This window comes from Crocodylus siamensis, chromosome 5 (genome assembly GCF_052110815.1).
Source record: "Crocodylus siamensis isolate JL-2025a chromosome 5, ASM5211081v1, whole genome shotgun sequence".
NCBI classification, from domain to species: domain Eukaryota; kingdom Metazoa; phylum Chordata; order Crocodylia; family Crocodylidae; genus Crocodylus; species Crocodylus siamensis.
The window spans coordinates 14,922,851-14,948,184 of NC_143399.1; the positions used below are offsets into that span (position 1 = coordinate 14,922,851).

Below are 25,334 nucleotides of genomic sequence, written 5' to 3' on the forward strand. Positions count from 1 at the left end.
TGGCCTAATAGTGAGGTTCTTTGCTACCTGAATGCTTGAAAGAACAGCTTTAATTATATGCAGTGGCATGAAGTCCTCAAATTTGCCAATGCCAATTTTCATTTAAATTTTTGAAATATCATTATTCCTGCCAGTAGATCTCTCTTCTTATTTCTTTTTTAAAAAAAGTTCCATTTTCCCCTTCACAGTAGTACATAAATAGAAGAAGAGGAATAAAATTGTAATCTGTTTTGGGTTAGGTAACAAGTGATAACTCTTCAACACTCTTTTTGGAAAAATATGTATGGGAAGCCAGTGTATCAAAGGGGTTTTGTACTTATCAGTCTTCTGGAGTTTTAATATTAAAGCAAAAATATACCATTTGTTTGCATAGCTTTGCAAACTTAATTGCATGCTGAAGTTTTCTTTCTATTTATGTCTAATAACACCAGCACATATTATGATTATAATGAAAATGTTCACAACCTTCCTTCTGTCCTTTCATGGGCTTTCCTCTGTGATGTTTAAAACTTTGTTTTGAGAAATCTTTTTTTCCTTTTAATGCATCTAATGAGGTGGCTGAAGTCTATTAAAGTATGGCAGGTTGGTGACATTATTACAGTTTGTTATATAATAATGTTTTTCAGTATTTGTGTGTACTGTTAAGTCCTAATCTTGTAAGCACGTATGCATGTGCTTAGCTTTGTTATTGTGAGAAACCCAGCTGGGACTGGCAAAGTTCAACGTATACATAAATGAGTTGTTTGCAAAATGGAAATCTTAACTCTGAAGAAAGTTTTTTAATAACATGAAAAATCACATGATAGACAACGGTTCTATTTAGGATAAGTAAATCATTAATAGAAGCAGAAGTGTTGAATAAACAAGTTTTTTAATTAAGAACTGAAAGGATAGCTTTTGAATTGGGTATTTTGTTTTGCAGACGATACCGGAAGTAAACCTTAATCCCGAGGAGGAGGAAGATGGAGAATTAGCATTATGGTCTCCTGATGTGAAAGTCATTGAGCTGGAGAAACACAGTAAAGGCTTAGGATTCAGCATTTTAGATTATCAGGTATACTTTGCTATATTAACAAGTATTGAAAATACCTCGGACCCTATATCCTCTCTTAGTGTTCGTCAGAATTTCCTGAAAATACTCTGAATATAACATTTTGGCAATCTGTTTAACATGTGGACCCAAAATTTTGGAGGAAAAGTAGTTTATTTTGAGGCTGACTCAAGTTGTACTGTAGACTTTCTTTTCATTCTTACTGATAACTGAGTGTAGTAAAGTGTAAACTCTTTAATCGGGCTTCTGATTCTGAGTTTAAAGGCTGGGTATTCTCTTGTTTACTAGGAATTACTTTTCAAGTAACTGAACTACATGGGCATGCTTTCTCATTAATTAAACCTTTTTTGTATTAGTTATTGATTGCTTGATCAGTTCTCTAGCCTCTCTCCTCCCCCCCAGTTTAGTTAAAAATAAATTTATTATAGATCTGCTGTTACTGGTTCTTTAGTGCCCGATCCTGAGCCCACTGCAGTTAACAGAAGGACTCTTGTCCTCTTCAAGAGGCTCTGGTTAGGCTCATAAAATGTAACTCAATTTTCCAAAATATGGATTATCATCTAATTTCAACAGCTATCAACCCTCCCGTGAAGGCAGATGGATTTGGTGTGATACCCAATTTACCTGTGTTAAAAATAAAAATTGGAGATTTATTTGTCTCATAAACGTATAACTGTTAAATTGCTTATGGTCTAAAGAAGGTAAGTACTTTGCTACTTTAAGCTTTTAGGCCAGTGTACCAGAGACTGAGCAAGAATTTCCAATTATTTTCTTTAATACTGAGAAGGAGATGAATCTCGAGACACCAATAATAGCTTGAAGCAAGATTACACTCAAAAATAGCCTCCTTTTTATGTAAAAAAGTTGTGGGAGAGATTACATAGGCTTGATTCTTAAGCTCCTTAGAAATGAAGGACCAAATTCTTTGGTGCAATTGGGTGAAATTCCAAGGGCACAGCTTTGCTAACTTCCTTTACATCAGCAAAGGCTTTGACCTTAAATAAATGTGTAGAAATATCAGAATTTGAGGTCAGGATGGAATGCTTTTAATGTTTTCAGTCAAGATATGTTTTAAACCTTTAGGCATCATAGTTGCAAAGAATTAAGGTTTCTGGATTGCTCTTTGTAATAACATATACAGCTGAACTCTGCCTAAACATTGTGCTTTAATAAAACAAAATGTATTCTCTCATTGTATATACATGTCAAGTGATATAAAATCAATTATATTTTTATATAAGAAGACATGAATCAGGAACAGATTAAAATAAAATACTTGAAGTATTATGCAAAACCATTAATTCCATATTTTACTAGTGTGATTTAAAATTACTGAAAATAGATCTGGTTAGTCATTTTTGCTGACATGTGTTGTGTTGCAGTGCCAGCTTTACTGTAGAGTTGGTAGGACTCTCTACAGAGCTGTAATACAGAGATTTGCTTTTTAATTTCTCATAATTAGAATTAATGAAGGCTTTAATAATGGACTTTTTATTTACTTACTCACAAATGCAAATACATTAGTGATGTTGTGATGCAGCTACATTTAAATACTTTCAAATCAATTTTCAATCAATGGCAAACTGCTTAATCTCATCTCTTTATAATGTCAAGATATTTGTGTAAAAGGAACTGATTTTTTTTTTGTCTATAGGCTTTGCTTTCTTCATCTGTGCTGCTCTTTGTATTGCATGTGGATTGATTATGTATATAAATCTGTAACTGAATGCACAAACCCGTCATTTTCATCTGCATCATCCGGGGGAAAAAGCCTACCCTAGTGCAAAGAACTGCATTAGCTGTTGGGAAACTATCTAAAACTCTTACAGGAGAGGTTTTCAAAAGCACAGACAACAGTTCAGTGCTCTACTCAAAAAGAAAGTCTAACTGAAGGGATCTGAATGCCTAACTGCCATGTCTGCCTTTGAAAATTTACCTCTTGAAACTTAATACTGCTCTAAAAATGTAAGTGCTTAGCCACATGTTCTTAGCTTACTGGAAAGGGTTCAAGCTTAACAGTGGCAAATATATAGCTTACAACACATGAATGCTATTTATAAGCAAAATGTATAAATAGTGTCCATTGTGACATTTAGATGACCAGTAACTTAACTTAAAAATGTGGCAAAGTATGAGATGATTAACAGGTTCTAAAATCTCTTCCTGTGGATGAAATAAATGATAAATACAGATCAATAAATCTAATTTCTCCCAGGTAGAGGGAGGATTGTATGGGGTAGACAAAACTGTGTGAGACAGGTTGCATTTCAAGTTTCTTTAAGCTGTAAACTTATAAGTGGTGGGTATTTTGGGGCAGGGGTTTATGACACTGGTCAGTATCAGATACTTCAGGGGAAGGTCCACAAATGTGCAGTTCTAGAAGGACCTGTTCATATGGTGGAGGGAAATGTTATCCTTCTCTGATTGGTTTGTGTGTATAGTCAGGGGCATGAGAGTTTTCCTCCATTGTAATTGTTATAATCCAATCTGATATAACAAAGGACTAAACATTTGCAGGGATAATGAGAACACCTTTCTTAAAACTGGATTACCCTCCTGGCCTCACAGATAATTTGTGCCTCAGTGTAGGATTTCTAATGCTTCATATTTATTACAAGTCTAGTCATGTTTCTGAAAAAGCAGGACTAATACAAACTCTTGGTAAACTAGGAATTTGAGTACTTAGAGAATTGAGACCTGAGATCATGAAATTATTGCGCTGGAATATTAATTTTTAATGAAATATGTTTCTCTTAATGTTTTATCTGTAAAATAAAAGAGCATATCCCAAATGACTGAAAGGATATTCCCAGAAATGTATAAACATAACTTCAACTAATACATATTGAACAGTTAAACTAATTACAAATTAATTATACTAACACAGAGTAATTGAGACTATAGCTATCTTGTCCCCATATTTGCTCCCTCCCCCCCATTCTTCTGATACCTTAAGCAATTTATATACCTTAAAATAGTGGATTTCTCTGTTTACATGGTAGAAAATGTTACTAAATCTGTGGTGTTATCACAGGAGGTGTGTGACATAGCCTTTTGTTATTTGCCTGTAACGGGTAGGCAACATTTTTTGGCTGGAGTGCCGAAAAACCCATAATGCCTACTTTGGAAGGTGCCACAGTGCTGGCATGCCAGAAAGACAAAATGAAGGCAGGGGGTACAGGGCAGGATGCCCTGCTTGTGCCCCTTGCAACCCACCCAAAGCCCAGGCTCCATGGCTATCAGCAGCTACCCAGAACCTGGACCAGCTGCAGCCAGGAGGTTGCAAACAGCTGCTGCGTCCCTGCTGCAGCCATGGCTGTAGCTGCCTCCCAGACCCGGCCTCTGGGGAAGCAGGAGATACCTTGGGCTCCAGGGAGGCAGCAGATACTGGCAATGCTCCCTGCTGTGCTGCCCTCACACATGCTGCACTCCTGGCCCTGCTGCCCTCCCTTGGGCCCTCCCGAGTGCAGCGTGTGCAACCCAGTGTGGCAGTGCACAGAGGGACTGCACAGGGGAACCGCCTGCTGCTGCAAGCTCCGTGCTGCCTGGGTCACACTTCCCCTGTATGCATGGGAGCACTGTGGGCAGTACACAGGCTTGAGCCCCTTGCTGCTGCCCCCACCTGCAGGGTAAGTGTGGCCAGGGCAGCAGGAAGCTTGGAGTGACAGGCAGTTTTCCGCGCCCCCCGCCCATTGTGCCCTACCACGCTAGGTTTCACACGTTGCTCTGCAGAAGCGGCGGCAAGGGCAGCACAGTGGGGAGCATTGCTGGTGTCTGCTGTCTCCCTGGAGTCCGGGGCTGGGGCCAGGGCTGGGAGGCAGCAGGTGTTTGTAGCCTCCCGGCTGCAGCCGGTACAAGTTCTGGGTAGTTGGTAATAGCCATGGAGCCCGGGCTGCTTGCAGCAGGCCTTCCATCCTCCCAGCCGGCTGCTGGGAGCAGCCCAGGCTCCATGGCTATCAGCAGCTACCACAAACCTGGGCCGGCTACAGCTGGGAGACTGCAAACAACTGCTGCCTCCCTGCCCGGCCCTGGCTGTCTCTCAGCCTTGGACAGCAGGTGCTAGCACTGTGCCCTTTGGGGCCGGTGCCGTGGGCAGCATAGGGCTGGGGCCAGGGCCCACGCCACCAGCAGTGAGGGGCTGAGGCTGTGGGGCCAGGGCCCCTGCTGCAGCCAGGGCCCATGGGCAACAGGGGGCTAGGTTTGGAGCCTGGCCATGGGCAGCATGGGTTGCGGCTGGAGCTGGGGCCAGGGCCCAGTGGCAGCACGGGGCTGGGGCCGGGGCCAGGGCTGGGGCTGGGGTGTCACTAGTGCCGGAATGGGGCTGGCGGCAGCACTGGGCTGAAGCCAGGGCCATGCAGGGGCCATGCAGGGCTGGGACCTGTGGCAATGGTGGTACCAGCTGGTGCTGGGCCCGCGCAGGGCCGGGACCCACTGGCAGCACGTGGCTGGGGCCATCAGCAGCACTGGGATAGGGCTGGGTCCCGCGCAGGTCCACAGCCCCAGCCTCATCCCGATTGTTGCTGACAGTCCCGACCTGGCAGTGGCAATGTGCTGGGGCCCGCAGTGGTGGTGAGGGCTGGGGCCAGGCCTGCCAACAGCTGACACCACTGCCGCTGGCTGTTGGGGCTGTCAGCAGTGCCCAGGCCCCGGCCCCATCCTGATGCTGCCAACAGCCTGGGCCCAGCAGTAGCACTGGGCTGGCGATGGCGATGGCAGTGGTCCGGGCAGCACTTGGATGGGGCCCCAACCCTGGCCTCGGCCCCGGCCTCATCCCAGCACTGCTGATTGCCCCAGCCCAGCAGCAGTGGTGGAGGTGCCGGCCGAGGCCAGGCCCGCTGGCAGTGCCGGGATGGGGCCGGGGCCAGGCCTGCAGTAACGCCGGGATGGGGGCAGGGCCCATGCAGGTCCGCGGCCCCAGCCTCAGCCCCATCCCAGTACTGCTGATGGTCCCCGCCCAGTGCTGGTATTGAGCCGGGGCCTGCAGCAGCAATGGTGCCAGCTGGGGCTGGGCCCGCTGGAAGCATGTGGCTGGGCCCAGGGCCTGCGATGGCAGTGGTGCCAGCTGGGGCCTGCCAACAGCGCGGGGTTGGGGCTGGGGCCCTGGGGGTGGGGGGGTTGGGGCTGGGGCTAGGGTCTCTTACCGGGCCGGGGCTGGGGTCCAGCGGTGGCAAGGGTCAGCAGCAGCACGAGGCTGTTCCCAGGCAGCCACGTGCTGCTCAATCTGGGCACATCTCTTTCTGCCCCTGGGCGGGAAGCGGCCCATGTGCCAATAAAAACCATGCCATGTGCCACGTTGGGCACACGTGCCATCAGTTGCCAACACCTGGCCTATAACTTTGGTTTGGAATTTCAGCTTTGCATCTGCTTTGAACTTCAGAGCTTTGCTATTTCCATTCACCAGATATATTAAGCTTGAAGATTGCACTAGAAAGCCCTAATCTTAATGTTGTAGATAAAGTGCACAAATGCTTCATACATGCTGCAGAAACAGGTGATCCCCTGATGGAGTCCCTCAAATAATGCAGTGTTTTACTAGGTTTTCCTACCAAGGGGCCTCTTTATTGAAAACAACAAAAAATCAAGACCAGAATGGTTAAAATGTTTTTCTTTGTTCTTTTACTGTTACAAGTTCATCACACTGTGGTGAGATCTTGTCAGATGTTCTGTTAGATATCTTCTGTTCAATCTGGTTATTCTGGATGACTCTTTGGATAGAACATGCCTAAGTGGAAAATCCACCAACAGGAGGAAGTGATAGAGATCCTGCAGGCAGCAAGTTTACTCTCTTCAAAGTTAGTAGGCAAGTTAACAGTTGTGATTGTCACTGCTGGTTGACTCTGTAATCTGTAGGTTAGACAACCATTTGTCTGCTGTGGGTTAGGCAAGGATTATTCTTCTGTAAGCAAGGGTCTAAATGACCTCTTAAGGTTCCTTCCAACCCTATTATCTATTTTATATATTTTTTCGGTTCTTTGATGGTTAATTAGTAGTGGAACGTTCAGGTTTATTGGATTCCTGTAGACTTCATCTTGCAACATTAGTTTAATCTAATAATTGGTAGTCAAAAAAGGTGTAGTGAAAAGTTTATTTGATCAGTTCCTAGTTAAATGAATGTACTGTACATCCCTTAGTATTTCCTGTAATTTCTCTTCGGGAAGTTATTCTTTTCTTCATCTCCTAACATTTGTGCAGTGCTGTTGGCACATTAAGCAGTAACTACATTTTGGTGAACTGGGCGGGGGGGTGCCCTAATATGTAGTCAGTAAAGTGTTTTGGGGCTACAGAGGATAGAAGTATACATTGTTCTCTGACAATAGGATGTGAAAATGCAAATCAGAAGTCCAAACCAGCCAGAGAAATAAATGTATGAGGGAAAGCAGGCAGTGCTAATGATGGTAATAACTTTTTCTTTCAAGGAAAAAAAAAGGTAGAGTGGTGCTTCAATACAAGAAAAAAGTGGGGAGGGGGAAGTTACCTAAAAATAATTTTGCTCTTATGTATTATGGAGGGAAGAAAGAAAAGAAAAGCCACGGACGTTTCAAGATGGATAAAATCAAGCAGCATAAAGGTATGTTGTGCCTTGGGTTATGAAATAGTAGCTCTTACCAAGGACCTGATGTGTAGCAGAGAAATTCTGTTCTCAGTCATTGCATTTTATAGAAATGTAGGAAAAACCACAGGTCACTACACTGCAAATTTTATGAGACAGTATTGAACGGAGGATGACTTGAAACATCTGATGAGCTTTTATCAAATTAAACAAAAAGCTGAATGGAGTTTACAAGGAGCTTAATTTACTGCACTTCAAAATATCTGACTTTTGGAGTGACTGCTACTGAATGGGGGAGCGAGGGGATGGAGCAGTGCTGTGCACAGTGAAAGGACGTAATATTGACAGAACAGCAGTTTTACTTTTTTGCGGCACCTATTACCCAAACACAATTTCACGCTACTTCTGTATCTTTTCAGTTATACCTGAAATCCTATTAAAGTTGGGGTTGAATTCATGTAGCTCTGTAGCAGTGTTGAAATACAGGGCTGGAAGTGAACTTAGGAAGCCATTTAGTCCTCTGGGTTCGAGGGAGGATCGAGTGCGTCTAACAGATGTGTTAATCTAACCTGGTCTAAAAATCATCCAGTGACAGGGATTCTGCAACCTCCGTTGGTAACCTGTTTTGGGCTTAACTATCCTTGTAGTTGGCTGATTTTTTTTTTTTTTTTTTCCCCGAATAGCTAACCTAAATCTCCTGAGCTGCCCATTAAGTCAATTATGTCTTGTTCTACCCCTGGTGGATGAGGAGAACAATTGTTCACTGTCCCCTTTATAGCAAAATAACTGTACAATAGTTCACAACAGGAAGTTAACTGAATTGAGCTGGCCTGAATCGAATGGCTTCAAGTATTCCCTTCCTTTGTCTCCAAAATAAATGAAATCCAGATGCAGAAGATTTCCAAAAATAAATGAGTTAAGATAGAGACCTCGAGTATTTTAAAAAGGTGGTATTCATTTATAGGCTATTTGGAGCATTCATCGCTTTGATTTGTACTGGAACATTTTATAACATCTCTTGCTAAACTTTTGTCCTCTTACACCCTTTTGGGTTTAGGGCCACCTTGAGATGAATGTAGTATGGGCAGAGAAGTATATTCATATTCTAGTGAAGCACATTTTCACCTGCTCAAGTGATGGAAACCTGTGGCTTATTGGAAAGGAAAACTGTGCAGCTGTACTAAAAAGCAGTTTTACAATGAGTGTCGGCTTGGTACTGGGAGAACTGATAAAGGCGGCTTTTCTCCCATCTCTACAACCCATCCACATTCATTAACATCAAAGTACTGTAAGCCTCAGTACCAACTGTGATGAAGATCTCATCTCACAGAGGATTTGCTTCTTTCCCTGTATGGGAAAGTTCTGCATCCCTTAAATCATATTAAGCTGCTTCATTTGAAAAATAATTCGTCGTAGTGTGTCCATGAACTGGATTGAATGTAGCTATTGGAAAAATTCTCTCATCGCTCAGCTTAAACACTGCTTTTCAGTCCTGAAAAGTGGGTGAATGGAGAGAGCACATTCCTGGTGGAGTTTCTAGGGTACTCATGACGAGTGACTTCCAAAACCTCAGTACAGCAGTGCTAAAGACATCAGGAAATCAGAAGCCACTTTAATAAGAGATCAAAGAGGCTCTGTATATCAGCATGAGATCCACATAAGATGCACAGAAAAAGCTCCTGGTAGTAAAGAAGCTAAAGAACTGAGATGGGGGAAGTCACTTAAGGACTTGAGTCTGCACTGAGCTTGAGCTTTAGGAATAATAAACCTGACTTCTTACAGAAATAGTTGTTGCATGATCTGTTAAAGCAGTGTGGGGGGGCCAACCTTTTTGGCAAGCATGCCACAAATTAGCCCTATGCCCTCCCTAAGTGCCACTCCAATCCCCTTCTCAGCCTGCTGCTCTGCTTTCTGCTCCCTGCCCCAGGCTCCTGCCAAATCCGTTGCTCTGCTTTCTGCTTTCCGTCCTATCTGCCACTGTGCTACCTACCCCCTCCCTGATTCACAGCAGGACATGCAGAAGCTGCCTGTACTTCTTGTGGCACATGTGCTGCAGGTTGGCCACCCCTGTGTTAGAGAAAGGAGAGGGAGAGAGCAAGCTCACTTGTAATGTGGGATGCCATGTCCTATAAATTGACTCTTGTGTCCAATTTTGTGTTTATTTTGAAACAGACTCTGCATTGTAAGCTGTCTCAACAGTTTTGCAGAAAAGAGAACCTAATTTGCAGAGAACTTTGGGCATTACCCAGTACATAAATTAATCTTATTCACTGGCCATAAAACAAGCAAATAGTAGTAGGATTCAAATTTAGAACCCTGCCCTCCCCCTCTGCTTTGAGTAACTATTACTCTGGTCAATTTGAATTTCTCTTCTTCTGTGAGAGAGAACTTTTATTTTTCCTGTAGAGGAATTCATTAATATTGCAGAGATGTTTTCCACCTTGCAGGACAGGGAGGAAATGTGAAGATTGAGATCAAACTTTTTCTAAACCCTAAGCAAATAAAATTCAATACAATGATAAGCTAATACTGTAGCTGTGAAACTTGGGGAAAACCCCCCCTGTATAATGGATATGACTCAGAGAGAGACTGTACAGTCTTTCTTCGGTCATTTAGGGTATCTTTACACATGCTCCAGAATTAGCAGGGTAGGGTTGGGGAGGGAGTGCTTTAATTAGAGCGGATCCAAGAGCTGCTCTAATTAAAGCACCCTCAACGTCATGTCTGTTCAGCCTCCTGCACTTCAAAATGGTGGCAGGGGTACTTGAACTAGAGCTCATCTAACAACCTTTAGTTAAAGCACCCCCACCCCATTTTGAAGTGCGGGGATGCTGAATACATGTGACATGGCAGCTGCTGTAATGTGCTAATTAGCATGATCCAACAGACTTAGTTAATCAAGTCGCCTCCAACACGTGGTAATTAGCGCATGTCAGAGTGGACATCCAGCATGTGTATAGGTGCCCTTAAAGCCTGTGGAACAATCGTTATGACCTTGAGGGCTGCTTATTGGAGAGACAGGAGATACTGGGTGACCTAGTTTGTTCTAAACCTTCTGTTTTAAAACTATAAACAGTTTGGAAAAGTCCCTCGAAGTTGCCTTATTTATCTGAGCATATCCCTGTTTCTTCATCATCCTCTTAAAAGAAATGCAACTTTTGATCTGACTGAGAATCACAGCTCTGACCATGGCTGATTCTGCATTGACTTCTTTCCCTGCCTGACCTTCACTGCTATCCACATCATTATTTAAACTCTTAAACTACATTCAAGATGCTTGGCAACCTTTTTTTCTGCCTACATCTCTGTTTTCTTAGTTTCTCTTTCCATCCAGGTACCTCTCAGCCTTGTTCCTGGCTCAGGGATGGACAAAATCTAGCTCAGGGGTGGACAAAATGTGGTCAGGGGCCATTCCATATGGCCTGCAGGGCCCCTAAAAATTTAGAAAATTAGTATTTATCTGCCCCGGTTGCCTGTCATGCTGCCCTTGATGGCTTGCCAAAACTCAGTAGGCGGCCCTCCGCCCAAAATAATTGCCCGCCCCGATCTAGCTTCTACCCTCTCTTTTCCTTGCAGAGGTAGGGATTATATCTGGCTGTTTACATTTGCTGACACTCCATCCTAGAATTATTTATCACCCACTTCCTAATCTTGTGTTTCCCTGATATCCAATATATAATGGTAAATGTGAAAGAAAAGGGAGGGGCTTATATCCTCCCACCCTCTTTAAAAAAGGATGAGGCATCATTGCTTATTTTTGATCCATCCTATTCCATGCAATTCAGTGACCCACTTTCTGTTCATAATGCAAGCTCCTTTGGGCAGGGTGCTTTTTTTTCTTAATTTTTGAGGTTTTTCGGTACAATATCTACCATGCTTTTGGATTCTTCAGCAACAAGCATGATGAGATCATGAGGAGGCAGTTTCAGGATGGTGCCAAGGATAGTTTAGGCCAGGCCTTCCTCTTCTGTGGGCTGCTTCTCCTGCCTTGATGCACTTCCCGACGGGATGTTTCTCTTTGGTGACGGGATTGTTCTATGACACCAACATTTTGCTTGAGGGAGGCGAGGTAGTTTTGAGCTTTAAATCTTGGTCCCCTGTACAGACTACTTTCTAACACCGGTTCCGGTCTTCGTGGGTTTTCTTTTTTCTCAGTAAAAACAAACATTGAATTTGCTTCTTTTCTTCAAAGAAAGTGGTAAGAGGGTAAATTATGAACTTGGTCAGAACTAGGCTTGCTTCCTGGAGGCATTGCTGAGAGTGCAACACCCCTCAGACCCAACCAGCTACTGCCTACCATTACTCCTTTTGTGGTTGAACCTCCTCTCAGTAATTATCCTCTCTGCCAACCAGATGGTGGTTTTGGAGTAGATAAATGACTAAAGGCAATGAAGTTTGTTGTGCTTGCAGTAGAAAACAGATTTAATTTCCGATGGAAAGTCAGTGTAGAAAACACATTTTGCCACCTACCCTTACCTTGCAGTTATTTATCTTCCTTGCGTGTGCCCACTTTCTCTATGGATTCCTGTTTCTCTGCTGATGTTTCCCACAACAGAAGTTTTGATTAATGCCAGCTGTGTACTAGAGCTTCTGAAATTCATTGCTTTATTCCCTCAGTGCTGATCAATAAATACCCATTTTATTTCCCAAGTTCTGTTTTCCTCCAGCACCACCAACAAAGTTCAGTCTACGTTCTTGAATGCTCTTCTTTTATGTAGGCTTTCTCTATGTAGGTTTGTATTAGTTTTTTGTATTAGTGGGTAATTTCCCCCAGCTCCCAGAGACAGGCGCTGATTAGTCCACAAATAGTACCCCAGACTTGTTTGGCAAAAGTAAGAGAGGTAAATCACATTTTAAATACCTCGCATTCAAGTCCAGTTGTCTGGAACACCTTCACTTTGCTAGTGATTGACTGTAGCCTGCTCCATGCAAAAGTGGAAATTCAGCTGTTTTCCATGAGTGGCATTTTTTAAAGACAATTTCATATGCGTGAGATTATCCACATCTGTTTGTATGCATTTAATTTTTCCTTAAGTGTTACTGGGAGCAGAGCTATGATCTCTTGGGACTTCAGGCTCAGCTCTGAATTATAGGGTGATACTGGGAAGGTAACAGACCTTCATATTTTTCCTCTGCCTTCCTCTGCTCCAAGTGGAAAGCAATTTACTGCACCTGAAAAGGGCATGCTCACTTCCCTTTCCTCAGCCCTTGCATCCAGCTAGCTTTGCTGGCCTGCATAGTCAGGGAGCTATGTGGAAGGACTACAGGTAACAGTTTGTTACATCCCCCACCATAAGCAGAACTGTTATATGAACAACCCTACGCAGAACTGCACTGAAGATGGCAATGGATATGGGAAGAGAAACTACTTTCTTTCCATGGCCTTAGTGGGGGCAGTCAAAATTAAGCTCTTGGTAAATTATCCATTAGTCCTCACTGTGCTGTTGACTATGATTTGTTCATTCTTTCTTGGGACTTAGTAAGTGTTGTGTTGTTTTGTTTTTTACTACTTAGTGATTAGCTTTTAATGTAAAATTTAAGTTGCAGGAAATGTTAGGTTATTTTCTGTGTGGTGTTCTACATTGTATGAAGAAAGAAAGAGGTTTTAAGTTAGTCACTTTTTGTTAATGCCTCAACATACTGGCAAAAGGGAAAAAAGGTTTTATTGACACTTAGGAGAATGGAGTATATAGCATGTAGAGCCTTTGGAAAATGTCTTGAATATTGAAAACTAATTTCTCAAAACTGAGACTATGGGAAATGATTGACTGTGGGTTATGTTCTGCCGCTTCTGTAAGTTGAAATTTAACACTTACTATTTATCATGCTGCGGTTCAATTATTATTAGTTAAAATTCATACGTCCTCGGTTAACTTTATGCAGTTCGCAGACATGTACGATAACAAACTGAATCTCTTTCATATACAAAGCTATGGTATACAAAGCTACACAATGAAGAGGTAGTTTAAAACCTATACATTAAGCCTGTAAGTGATTTTAGGCCAAATGAAATGAAGTTAGGTTACTCTGACCTCTCAGGTCTAACATGTGCTTGTCTTGGCTCTGTCGTATAAAACCTGCAATATACAAATTGGCACTTGCAAAATTGTTCAGATAACTTAGAATTGGTATGGAAAAAAATGTGTCTTAAACTGTTTCTTTTGGGACCATTTGCCATACTATTCTTGATGTGTGTTTATATAGGAGTGTTTTTGTGGCAGCAGGCAGTTTGCTGCTTGAGAGCTGAAATGTTCAAGGAAGTTGATCCAACCGTAATGCAATCTTAAAAGTGATGCCAAAGCTAATATATTCTGAAACTGTGAGTGAATGTACAGTATATGTCAGTCACCCACAGCAGGTTTTATATATTCTTTTTTTTTTCTACATAGAAACTGGTACTTGCTAGCAGCATTAAATCTATACAATCAGTGTGTTGCATACAACCGACTGCTGCACATCCCCTCTACATAACGTGTTCCACAATCTGGTTGCCAAATAAAATGGGATGCATGTTGCTGTACCAATACACCTCGCTTGTTGAGGGAACTGTTCTTGGTCTGTAGTGCCCTCTGTTGGCTATTACCAAAATTTCAGAGGGTTTGAAATTGTAAAAGCACCAGTCAGGGACCTGAAGAAGGGCACTTTGTGTCCGAAAACTTGTCCGACATCTATACTAACTGTGCAGTTTGTCCAGTAAAAGGTATCACAAAAACAAAAAAACCCTCCCCCTACTTCACCCCCCACAAAAAGTCCCTCATACCTCTCCTGGGTCATCGCAGCTGCAGTGACACTCCAGCCCCTCTGTCAACGAGTATCGCTTGGATTCTCTAGCCTGATGGATTGAGGTTCTGTATACTGAGTGTACTCCAGGAACTTTCTCCTAAATTAACCTGAGAGCTAATTGGCTGAAAACCTTCAGTAAATATGCTACCAATCATTTTTTGACACCTCAACATTGGGTTCTGCTACAGTTATGGGTTGGCAAAACACAGGGTTATGCCATCAGCATAACCTGGAGCACACTCCCAGCAAGGGTGGTGCAGTTGCCATCCCTGGAGGTGTCCAAGATGAGGATGGACAAGCACCTTGTTGAGCCCGTTTGAGCCCAATCACTTCCTGCCCGCAGCAGCGGACCAGACTTGATGATCTTATAGGTCCCTTCCGGTTTTTCTGTTCTATGATTCTAACACGCATGGCTCTGCCGACCTGGTATTCATGAGGCTTGTAACGTTTGAATGGGGCTGGTTTTCTTAAGAGCTTTCTTACAGCTCAGAACCCAGGTTCACAGAGGCAGAAATTGAAGTGGCCCCTTCTTGACTCTTTGCATTGCTAAATGAATCCAGAACGAATGAGGCTGTGAGAATGAAGAGGCAAATCTGACCCTCGTACTCCAGGAAACATTTGTGGTTTTTGTTTGGGGATTAAAGGGGGTACTATGGTTCAATATAATAAAAAATATACTATGTGTTAAATATGAATAAAATGTGACCCCCTGATATCAGTTTAGGCAGGCTTGGAACAAAAGTTGAAAACAAGCTAATTCCTAACTTTGCTATTTTTTTTCTTTCTTATGAGGTATTTGACTGTACAAGTGCATTCACCTTAAACATCTCAAGCCGAAGTCATGCCAGATCCAGATATAAGACAGTGAGCTTGCTATTTGATTTAACTGATTAGCTTCTCCCTTAGGGGAATGTTCTAACCCTAATGTGTTAGGATTATAACTCTTAGCCTATCATCCCTATCTAAACAAGCCTCTTATCTGGGAGTCACCAGCTGAAATCCAGACCAAAAGTCATTATCATCTTGTGGTGTCATATATGAAATGAATCAAGAGCATCAGGATGCATAAAGCCCACCATCATAATTAGCACTCTTTGTCCAGTAGAAGGACAGAGGAGGTGATTCCTACAGTGCCCCAAGACACCTACTCGGAGCAGGATGAGGAAACCTACCATGGCCATTGCCTGATCCTCCTCTGGCTAACTACAAGGCTTCGGCATGCACCACCCATAACCTACCTTTAGCCATATATATGTAAAAATATATATTTTTTTTATTCACAGCCTACTAAGGCACAAATGTGAATTAAAGTGCCTTACTATATGCTATTGGCAAGCATTGTTATTCCTTCTGGATTTGTTTGGCATTTACTTTAGAGTTAACTCATGCATAACAGGGCTTCATTAGTAAATACTGGTTTTTGTTGTTAAAAAAAGTTAGATGCAAACCTAGGATTTTGGACAAAATCTGGCCTTTCACATTTTAAAACATTTATTTTTATTTAAATCTTAAAGTAGTAGTATATCAGGAAACAATGTTGGGGGCAAGCCTTATGGCATTTATGCTGTGATTCATGGTTATTGGTGGCAAACTATTCAGCTTCTCTGCAGGACTTTGGTTTCCAACTGATACATCTCTGTCATTGTGTAGTTTTAGATTTCTCTTCTCTTCCTATACAATAGCTCCCTCTGCTTGAAAACATCAGCGTAATTGTAACATATGGCAGAACAAGACCCTGTTTTGTATTTGCCTGATTGGTGATTTTTATATTATTATTATTATTTCTGTTTTGTTCCCTGCTGTTTCCTGTACTGAATGATACACTTACTTGGTTTGTATAAGGGCAAGTCAGACATCTCAAAATAGTGCTATTAATGCTGTCTTGGAAACACTGTCCTGAGTCAGTGTCAAGTATCCTGTGGGTCTCCTGGCTATTTCCATGGTAACTATGGGACTAATTGTACTTGGAATATTTTTGACTAAATGAAATTTCTTCAAGAAACACAGTTTTATCACAGCAAAATTGTCATGGGTTCAATAAAAACTTAAGTGAAACTCTAATGAGAGACTCTTTCTCTCTAACTTAATGGTTAGGATGCTGGCCAGAGGTGTGGGGCACAAGCGATTAAAGTCTTGTGCAGTCTGAAACTGAGTGATCTTCTAGGAAAGTTTTTTCTTTTGAGTCAAACTTTTCTCTGTGTCCACATCCTAGGCCAGTGCCCCAGTCACCTGGCCCCTCACTCACTCGCACCCAACGATGTGGGCAAACTTGCATCAGTTAAGTGTGGGGGGTTTTTGTTAAAAAAGCAAACACGCAAAACCTGGCAGAGCTGTTCTGTAAATGCAGTGACGACCGTAAAACGGTTCTGATGGTGACAACAATTCTCGCTTCAGGAAACCAGAATATATGCAGTTTTGGATGGCATAAGCTGCGCCTCAAGACCAGGAATGCATGCTGGTGCAATTATACCTACAAAGCCTTTTTAACATAGACGATGATTCGGTGCCTCGCTTCAGAACTGGACATTTCCACACAATTCCTTTTTCACAAAGCCAGCCCCAAGGTTTTGTTTTTGTTTCAAGGCAGAGTGAAAAGAAATGGAGAAACATCAAAGCAAATGTGAAAAGGGGTTTCTGTGTTCTAGTTGGCTGCAATCAGGATTGTTAAATGTGGATCTGTTTTAAACCTGGGTTTTCTAGTTGGGATGGGCCAAGGCTGCAGCGTTTTGTTTACAAGCAGCAGGCGCAATCTCTGCAGGGTCCCCACACACCAAATCTTCAAAAACATATACAGCCTTTCAGTACTCTGAAACCTTTCTAAATTTGCCTTTTCATTATTTTTACAGAGACTGTTGAGCCCCCCTGGGCCCCTTCTCTAGTATCGTAGGTAGTTTATTTGGGGTGTTTTTATTTGGGGCGTCTTTCCATGGTGGGAGTAGTTTGGCATTTAAAACAAGTGAAATCTACCGGTGGTTTTCTACCCTGAAGCTTTTTGCCAGAGCTGCAGTGTGAGTGGAAGTCTCAGGCATGCTGGCAGACTTAAGTGAACAGTGCCTCAGGGCCCGCAGAAGAGACCTGATTACGCGTCCCTTATTCATGCAGGAAAAGACTTGTGTAGGACAAGGGTGGCTAGTATATGGGAAGCATCTGAAATGGGGTCGGAAGTGGAGCGTGGAGGAATTAGTTTAATTTATCTTAGCCCGGTCCTGCTTCAGGCTGGTTCTTAAACTGATTGACTTATCTCTAATTTCTGTCTTTTCCTGACCTTATTACCTTCCTCCCCACTTGCCCCCCTCCATTTTTCATAAAGTTAATTGTTCCTTTTAGAAGCATAGCATGTGCGCAGTTGCATACAAATAAAACAGATTTAGAAGAATGTAGTTTAGCTTGAAGACTTGAAGATTCAGATGTTAGGAAGTGCCATATTTATGATGGCCTGTGCAATCTTTGCTCTACCCCTTTGTGCATCCCTCATGTGCACTGAATTGGATAGAAGTCTGAAGGGAAAAAATACAAGCTTATGCAGCTGGTATATACCTAACATACCTGTAGACATGCACACAAGGACAATTATAGAGCTCTGTGGGTTCTAGAGAGAGAGAGCATGCATCACAATCTTAAAATAAAATTGCTCCTGAATTTGCAATTAGCTTTTATAATAATTAGTATATGACTTTTTTTCTATAGATATTTTGTTACCTTGTAATGATTAAAATCTTGACCACTATATTGGGCTGAGGATGGATTTTTAAATAGTTGGTACATAATACATAAATTCATGGCGAAAAGTATTGAAAAATACTCCTAAATTGGAATAAGCATCTTCCAAATTACTTTAAGTATCATTTACCCTCCAAAATCTGTCTGCCTGTCTCGGTTCCCATCTTTGCAGTTCTACCACAATTTGTTATCGTTACTAGTAATTGTTGCATTTTCCTTTCCTGAGTTGTGGTCTTGCCTCCCCCCCACCTTTTTTTTTACATTGATGGTATGGACAGATGAACAAATTATACTGAATTAAAGGAAGATGAGTGGAAATCACTGTGCATCAGCTGTTTCACAGTAACAGTTTTTGTCCAATTCTGTCCTGTCATAGGATTGTAGCCCTGTGTCATTCAGAATCGAGCTGCCTCAATTTAGCATCTACTTACTTTGGGATAGCAGCAGATACACAAAATAATTACTGTGGAACAGCTGGTACACAGCAATCCCCCTCTTAACTCAGTTAACCCCCCTCTTTATATGTTGTTCTGTCCATATCCGCAAAGCTTTTAGGGAGAAGGGACTTAGTCATTTTAGATGAATGTCCAGGTAAAATAATAGTTCCATACTTTCTGGTACATTAATTTCTACAAATGCACATGACTAATATAAAGAAGGATGTTTTTAAAATACATTTTAATTGACCTGAAAAGCAGAATGTTATTTCTGTAGATTTACATCAGAATTGGGTGGAATGTAGGACTGTGAAAGAGCCAAGAGTCACTGCTGCTTTTCCATCTGCAGCTTGGCTTGGCCTCTCCTTCACTTGAAAGAACTGCTTTGGGAAGGCACAAATCAACCAGCTCAGGATCTGGATTTATTAACCTGTTGGCATGCTACAGAATCCCTTTTCAGGTTGTTAAGGTGGTTTGTCTTAGAGGACAAATCCACTGAACTGTCTGGTGTGTGTGAGCTCCTGAGTGTATGACAGATGACCACTGAAAATAAATAACATACCATATGTGTGCCTTTTTTTCATGTGGTTGTCTTTTCAGGATCCCTTAGATCCAACACGAACTGCCATTGTGATCAGCTCTCTGGTAGCGGGTGGTGTAGCTGAACGTGGGGGTGAATTGCTACCAGGAGACCGCCTGGTTTTTGTAAATGAGAAATATTTGGACAACAGTACGCTAGCAGAGGCAGTAGAAGTGTTGAAATCTGTGCCCCTGGGTATGGTTCGCCTTGGCATCTGCAAACCTTTGATGGTAAGATTGATTTTAACTTGTTCTGTGTAATGCTGATGGTGACATGAATAAATGGAATCTGTGTGCAAAGCAGTTGAACATTTGCTTAAGTCCATCACCGAAGAGTGCACTAAAGTTCAAATGTTGAAGTGGGTGAGACATAGGCGTATGCTTGAAGGTAAGTACAAGGATTCTTTCTGGAATTGAGGTCGTAGAACAACTATGACTGCTCATTTGAGACTGCCGCTCCATTCTTCAGCAGTTTGACTGTATATTCCTGTAAAGTAAAGCAGCACCTGCTAGGATGCAGATAAAGGAGTGGTGAAAGGTGAAAGTAACCAGGTTCTTAAATACAATCTGGCCTTTCTATAAACGTATCATTGTACATATTCTGAGCCAATCCCTTCTTTTCTTGTTTTCTGTATTTTTATGAAGGCCTGTCTTTATCTTTTCAGTTTCTTTTTCCTTCCCTGTCTCCTTGGCCTCTGTGGTTATTTTCTGCCACTTCTCAACACATCCCTACTTTTTATTTTAAGAATCCTTTTTGCTTTCCTTAAAATATTTTAATGCTAATGTAAATTTGATGGCCTTTCTAGGGAGAGAGCAATGAAAAACAGAACACTTGCACTGTGGATCCCAGCACTGTCAAAGGCAGCTATGGCTCTCCAGCACCCATGGATGATTTTCATTCATCAGTAATACTTGAGGCACCACAGGTATTTGGCTGTTGCCCTTCATTCTACTTACTTTTATGTAAGCAGAAATCAAGTTTCTAAAATAATTATTAAAAAAAATGATGCGTCCTTCAGACATGATGGCAATTAGAAGGTTTCCCTCTGCAGTATTGGGGCGGAAATAAGTCTTGGATAAAACATGTTCTGTGGCTAATGTTCTCCCTCTACAATAGACCCTAATGGCTGAGTCTTCTTGTGGGCCAATGCATACATAATACCTGCTTATGTGGTTACTGAACTATCATGCTGTCTCACTTATTATATTAAAATGCTTTGTGTTCCCTTGAATAATGCCTTGAAATACTAGCTCTACTATTAACAGGGAAAGAGGCTAAGAGAGAGAGGGAAGGATGTGGAAGGATGAGGACTTTTTTAAAGTAAAAATAGATTGGTGGTTAAGGCAGTAGCAGAGGAGTCACTGCTCTGTCAGAATTTCTGTACAGCCTTGGGCTAGTCTTCTAATTTTTCCATGCCTCAGTTCTTTTTAAGGAGATGCTCTTCTCCCTGTTTTATATTCTCACATTGGTGTAGTAAGTGCCAATCCATGAATGACTGGAGGAGCTCAGTTATAGTGGTAAAAGGGACCATAAAGTACCTGAAAATGAGAGAGATTGATATTGTGCTGCTTTTGCCTGAAGATTTCAAAATGCCTAACAACCATGAATGAATGAACCTTAGCAACACTGCACTAAGAAACATGGCATTATAAGGATTATTCTTAAAGATTGTGAAGTCAAGGGTAAGGACTGTCACATACAGAATTCTTCAGAGGCAAATTAAATCCTAGATTTCCTGGTTCCTAATCTTGCCTTTAACTACAACCAGATAATAAAGGAAACAGTATAGTGTATACCACTTAAGAGGTGGATATATATACTGTATAAAAAAAATATGGACTGAGTGCTGCAACTAATGGGTCTTGAAATGCAACATGGTGATGCGATTCCATTTATTTGTAGTTGTTGGGTGTAGTAGGGCAGTCGTTGGAGGATCTGATAGACCAGCCTGTTTCTCTGTTTTCCCTTTGGTTAAAATATTATTAGTTAAGCCTCCTAAATAAAAGTATTTCAACTGAAACTGCTGTTGCGTCAGTAGCAAAATAGTCAGTTTGTTTAAAATACTGCTAAGTGTATTTGCTGCATCTTATTTATGATGACTTAATAATAGCTCACAGATGCACTGTAAAATTTCCATACTCTTAATATGCTATATCTTCAAGTTCAAGGAAGGAGTAAAATGTAGTTGGATTTTGTACTGTGTTTTATGAGGCAATATAGTAATGGCAGGAGGTTATTAGCTTTAAAAAAACTCAACATTTTGAACATTATGCTAGTGCACTTTACCAGCATGGTTTCAATATTTCCTATTCCATTCGTAGTCAGTTGCTGCAGTAACTTCTAAGAAAAAAAAATTATATGCAAAAGGTTGAGTTTGTTTGTATATATATATGCATGCATTACTGAGTTTGGTCTGCCACCGTATATAACAATGCAGTTGATGCCTTTCAACAAAGTATAGCGCTCTGCCCAAATCGAACAGTCCATTGGACTAGTGAGGTTAAGGCTGTACCAGTTCCTATAACCAATGAGCACACAAGGTAATTAGTAACTATTAGGGGTGTGCGAAGCAGGCCCTATTTGATTTGGATTCAGATTCGGCCCAAATCAGGGACAGTGTTTTAATTCATTGATTCGGATCACTGTCCCTGATTTGATTTGGCCGAATCTGAGGATTTGATACTGATTAGGAGAATCAACAATTTGGACATAGACACAGCTTTTAATGTTTTTTCTGCGTACCTCAAGGTGTGGCAGGCACGGCTCGTGATCACTGCGATGGTGGTGCGCAAGGAGCGAACCTGGAAGTGGACCAAAAGTACTCCTCCCTTCCCCTCCAGCCCCCCCAGTTCAGGGACCGGGAGACACCAGTCACCGAATTATGGGGTGTGGGGGGATCCCCCGCGTGCTCCCCAGCGGACCCGGAAGTAGACCAGCAGTGCTTCTGGTCCGCTTCTGGGTCTGCTGCCGAGTGCCCTGGGGAGCCCCCTGTGTTTCTGCGGGATACTCCATGTGCGCCAGCAACACAGCACTCATGAGCCCCTGCTACCTAGAGGTATGTAGAAAAGACGGTTAAAGCTGTCTGTATGTCTGAATCTCCGAATCTTTCTGAATCTCTCCGAATCAATTCGGAGGGTTCTGATTCAATTTGGAAAAATTAAAGGGTCCTCTGATTCGATTCGGATTTGGAGTCTCGGCCACCAAATCGGGTCAAATCTCCACTGAATCCAATTGGGAACCAAAGCTTCACACAGTCCTAGTAACTGTCATTATATCTGGCTGCCTGAATGGGACCAGCTACTCATTTATGGCTGAGTTGCCTAGGGTTGCCTTCAGTGCATAACCTGAGCTGGATTCCAATTAGTGCCTTTGGAGCTTCAGCCAGATGTCTTTAGTAGTATTTTGCCACTGTGTCCTGCACAGTGTCCTGTGTCCTGTGCCAATGCCTACAAAAAAAATTCGTCCCTACATGTGCTGTTGACCAGTATTGTCTCATTGTTCCACCATTTATCTGCATGTATTTGTTGTCTTTTGATTAGATTGCTTTGGGATGGGGACTAATGTCTTATGTTATTCCGGTTGTATAGTGCCAGATTCTGTTCTACTTAGAATATGTATCCAAGTGTGATCTATTTCCAGTCTCTTTGAGTTCTTGAAATCCATTAATGCAAAGCATAGCTGGCTCCTCTTGTTGTCTAGGCGTTATGACTTAATCCTGAGGCTAACGTGGTAGATGTGTTAGTGTTTTTTGGGGGGACTTGAGCAGTCTGGAGTTGGATCACATTTAGATGCACGATAGATGTAGAATAGTACCCGCAGTACCTTGTCCGATGGGATCTTGGTTCTACAAGTTTTCTCGGTAATATAATAATACAAAAATTAAATATTCACAATGAATTTGGGAGGAGAAAGGAAGAATAGTGTACCAATTCATTGTTTTTAGCTCAGTGTTTAGGGAAGAGCTGTCTTGAGTACTGTAGGAGAGGCTACACACTGGTGCTCTTACTGAGACAGAGAAAAAGGCAGGGTTTCATTGTGAGCGAGCTTTGCTAGCGGTTGTAGACTCATCTATACAAAACAATTAAAATAGGTGCTGGCAGGCCCCTGCCTTGAGCTCAGTTATTTTTTTAATTAAATGTTTCTCCTTCCTCTCATTTCTGTGATGTCCTTTCATTAAAAATCAACATCCCATCCACCAGAGTCAGTTATGTCTGCCCCACTGAGTCACTGACGTGTACTTTACTGGGTAAGATATGATCGCAGTGTGCGCAGGCATGCCTGAGAACTTTTGAGCTAGCTAGCATGGTTAACAAAGAAGACGGGGGTTGAACAGACTTCTGTATTGGCTTACCAAGCCTGTTGGTGAGGACACCAAATATGTATCCCAGCTCCTGGAGCCTGTGTTGCTGTATGTTTACTGCTCTCATTCCCTGTGTTACCTTCGGTACAGCTGTCCACCCTGCTGCTAACCCTTCCCTTGCATGGCAGATATACTTTAGTGGTTCAGAATCAAGGTAAGAGGTTTGATATGTTTCAGAACTTTGGGATTGATTCATTTTATTAATTGAATGACTGTAAAGAATAAGAGTGACAGAGAGAGTATTTGAGTGCCCTCACTGTTTCATATGGAGGCTTTCTGAATGCATCCCTGTTTGACTGATTTTTACTTTGAAAAGTGTTCATGTTTGGATGGCAGATTAAGTTGAGAGTAGAGCGCTACTTCCATTAGATTTACTTAGATTTTTTTCCTGTAGTTCTTTAAAAATATTGTCTCACGGTTCCCATTCTCCAACTTTAACTCATATTTGCTTTTTGTGCAGATGCAGCAATAGCTGAGCTGCTTCAAATTTCACTTCTTTCTTTAAAAAGAAAAAAACTTCTGTGTCTATTTTCTGTATAAAGCCAATAATTCAGAGCAAGTTTTAGGGGTCTAGTATTGCTTCTTTTAGTAAAGTGTGAAAGCTAGAAGGTACTGTTTTAAAAACCAGAGTGGTAATTTAAATGTGCCTAGCATAAAACAACCCAAAGAGCTAGCAGGATATATGGTGTGAAATCTATATTATGTTTTATGCAGGGTTTTAGAGATGAAACACCCTTTAAAGAAGAAGTTGTTGATGAAGCAGTTCTGGATTTGAGGAGGTCCTTTCAGCTACCTCAGAATGAACCGGACAGTGAGAGAGAGTCCTGGGAAATGCATGAATTTCTGAAGCCTGTAATAGAAGAAATTGGTGAAGAACAGGAAATGTTAGTGGATGATGAGTATGATGAGGACTTGAACATTTTTAGATACAACTCATCATATGTAAAGGAAACAACTCCACCTGTAGAGGAGAATCTCAGCCCTACAGGACAGTGGGTAAAGCTACTTGAGCCAACTGAAATACAAGAATTAAGATCCACACTTACCACAAGTGCTAATCAGACCCCACAGTATCCATATGATGATGAGCAAATGGTAAGAAATGGTATCTTACATCTCAATCATGCCTCAGGGTCAACTTTATATGTACACTGTCCTGCTGAAGTCCAGCTCTGCATTGACACAGGACTTGCTAGCCGATACCAAAGGTGGATCCTGGCTTGATTCTTGTAACCCTGGACAGATCCTGGATTTTGAAAAGGGGGTGCATCAGCACTTAGAAGACCTTTCCCCTCAAAACCCTTCCCAAACAGCTCCCTCTGCCCTTCATGGCCCCTGACTGTGGGGCAGGAGGGGGCAGGGCTGTAATTTCTCCTGTTACCTACTGTCCTCCCTCCCCACAGCATGCCTGTAGTTGGCCTTTTTTGCCCTCCACTCTCAACAAATAGAAACAAGCAGTTGGGAAGAGGGGGTGGGGACAGGGGACTTGCTTCAGGCACCTGCAGTACCCCTGGGGAGACCAACCTTTCTGGATGCACCCATGCCTGTCTTTATGCCCCCCTGATCGTGCCACTGGTTCAGGTTCCCGCAGGTTCCATCATCTGCTGCAATGAAAGAGAGATCGCAGTAACCTGACTTCTTTGCCTCATCTTTGCAACTGCCTCTTCCCTCCAGCCTCTGCACAGCTGGGCTTGCCTTCAACTCTGCGCTTCCTCTTCACTCCCCTTTCTGTGCTGATTTGTCATGGGTTTGAATCCCCTAGGAACAAAGTCATGCAAAAATACTCAGCTTGAGTGAAGGAGCAGGGATCTAAACCAGAAGTAGCTGGCCTGTTGAAACCCAAAAGGCTCTGA

At 42.3% G+C, this 25,334-nt stretch overlaps 1 protein-coding gene across 5 annotated transcripts in view; it reads left to right on the forward strand.

Moving 5' to 3' along the window:
• PATJ (PATJ crumbs cell polarity complex component) overlaps nucleotides 1–25,334 on the forward strand; it is a 238,175-nt gene that overhangs the window by 62,049 nt on the left and 150,792 nt on the right. For all 5 annotated transcript variants that reach the window (XM_090047201.1, XM_090047198.1, XM_090047196.1 and 2 more), the window contains 4 exons: nucleotides 923–1,054; nucleotides 19,142–19,351; nucleotides 19,927–20,046; nucleotides 24,196–24,576. In XM_090047201.1, the coding sequence (XP_089903327.1) occupies nucleotides 923–1,054; nucleotides 19,142–19,351; nucleotides 19,927–20,046; nucleotides 24,196–24,576 (843 nt within the window). The remainder of the gene's footprint in view (nucleotides 1–922; nucleotides 1,055–19,141; nucleotides 19,352–19,926; nucleotides 20,047–24,195; nucleotides 24,577–25,334) is intronic.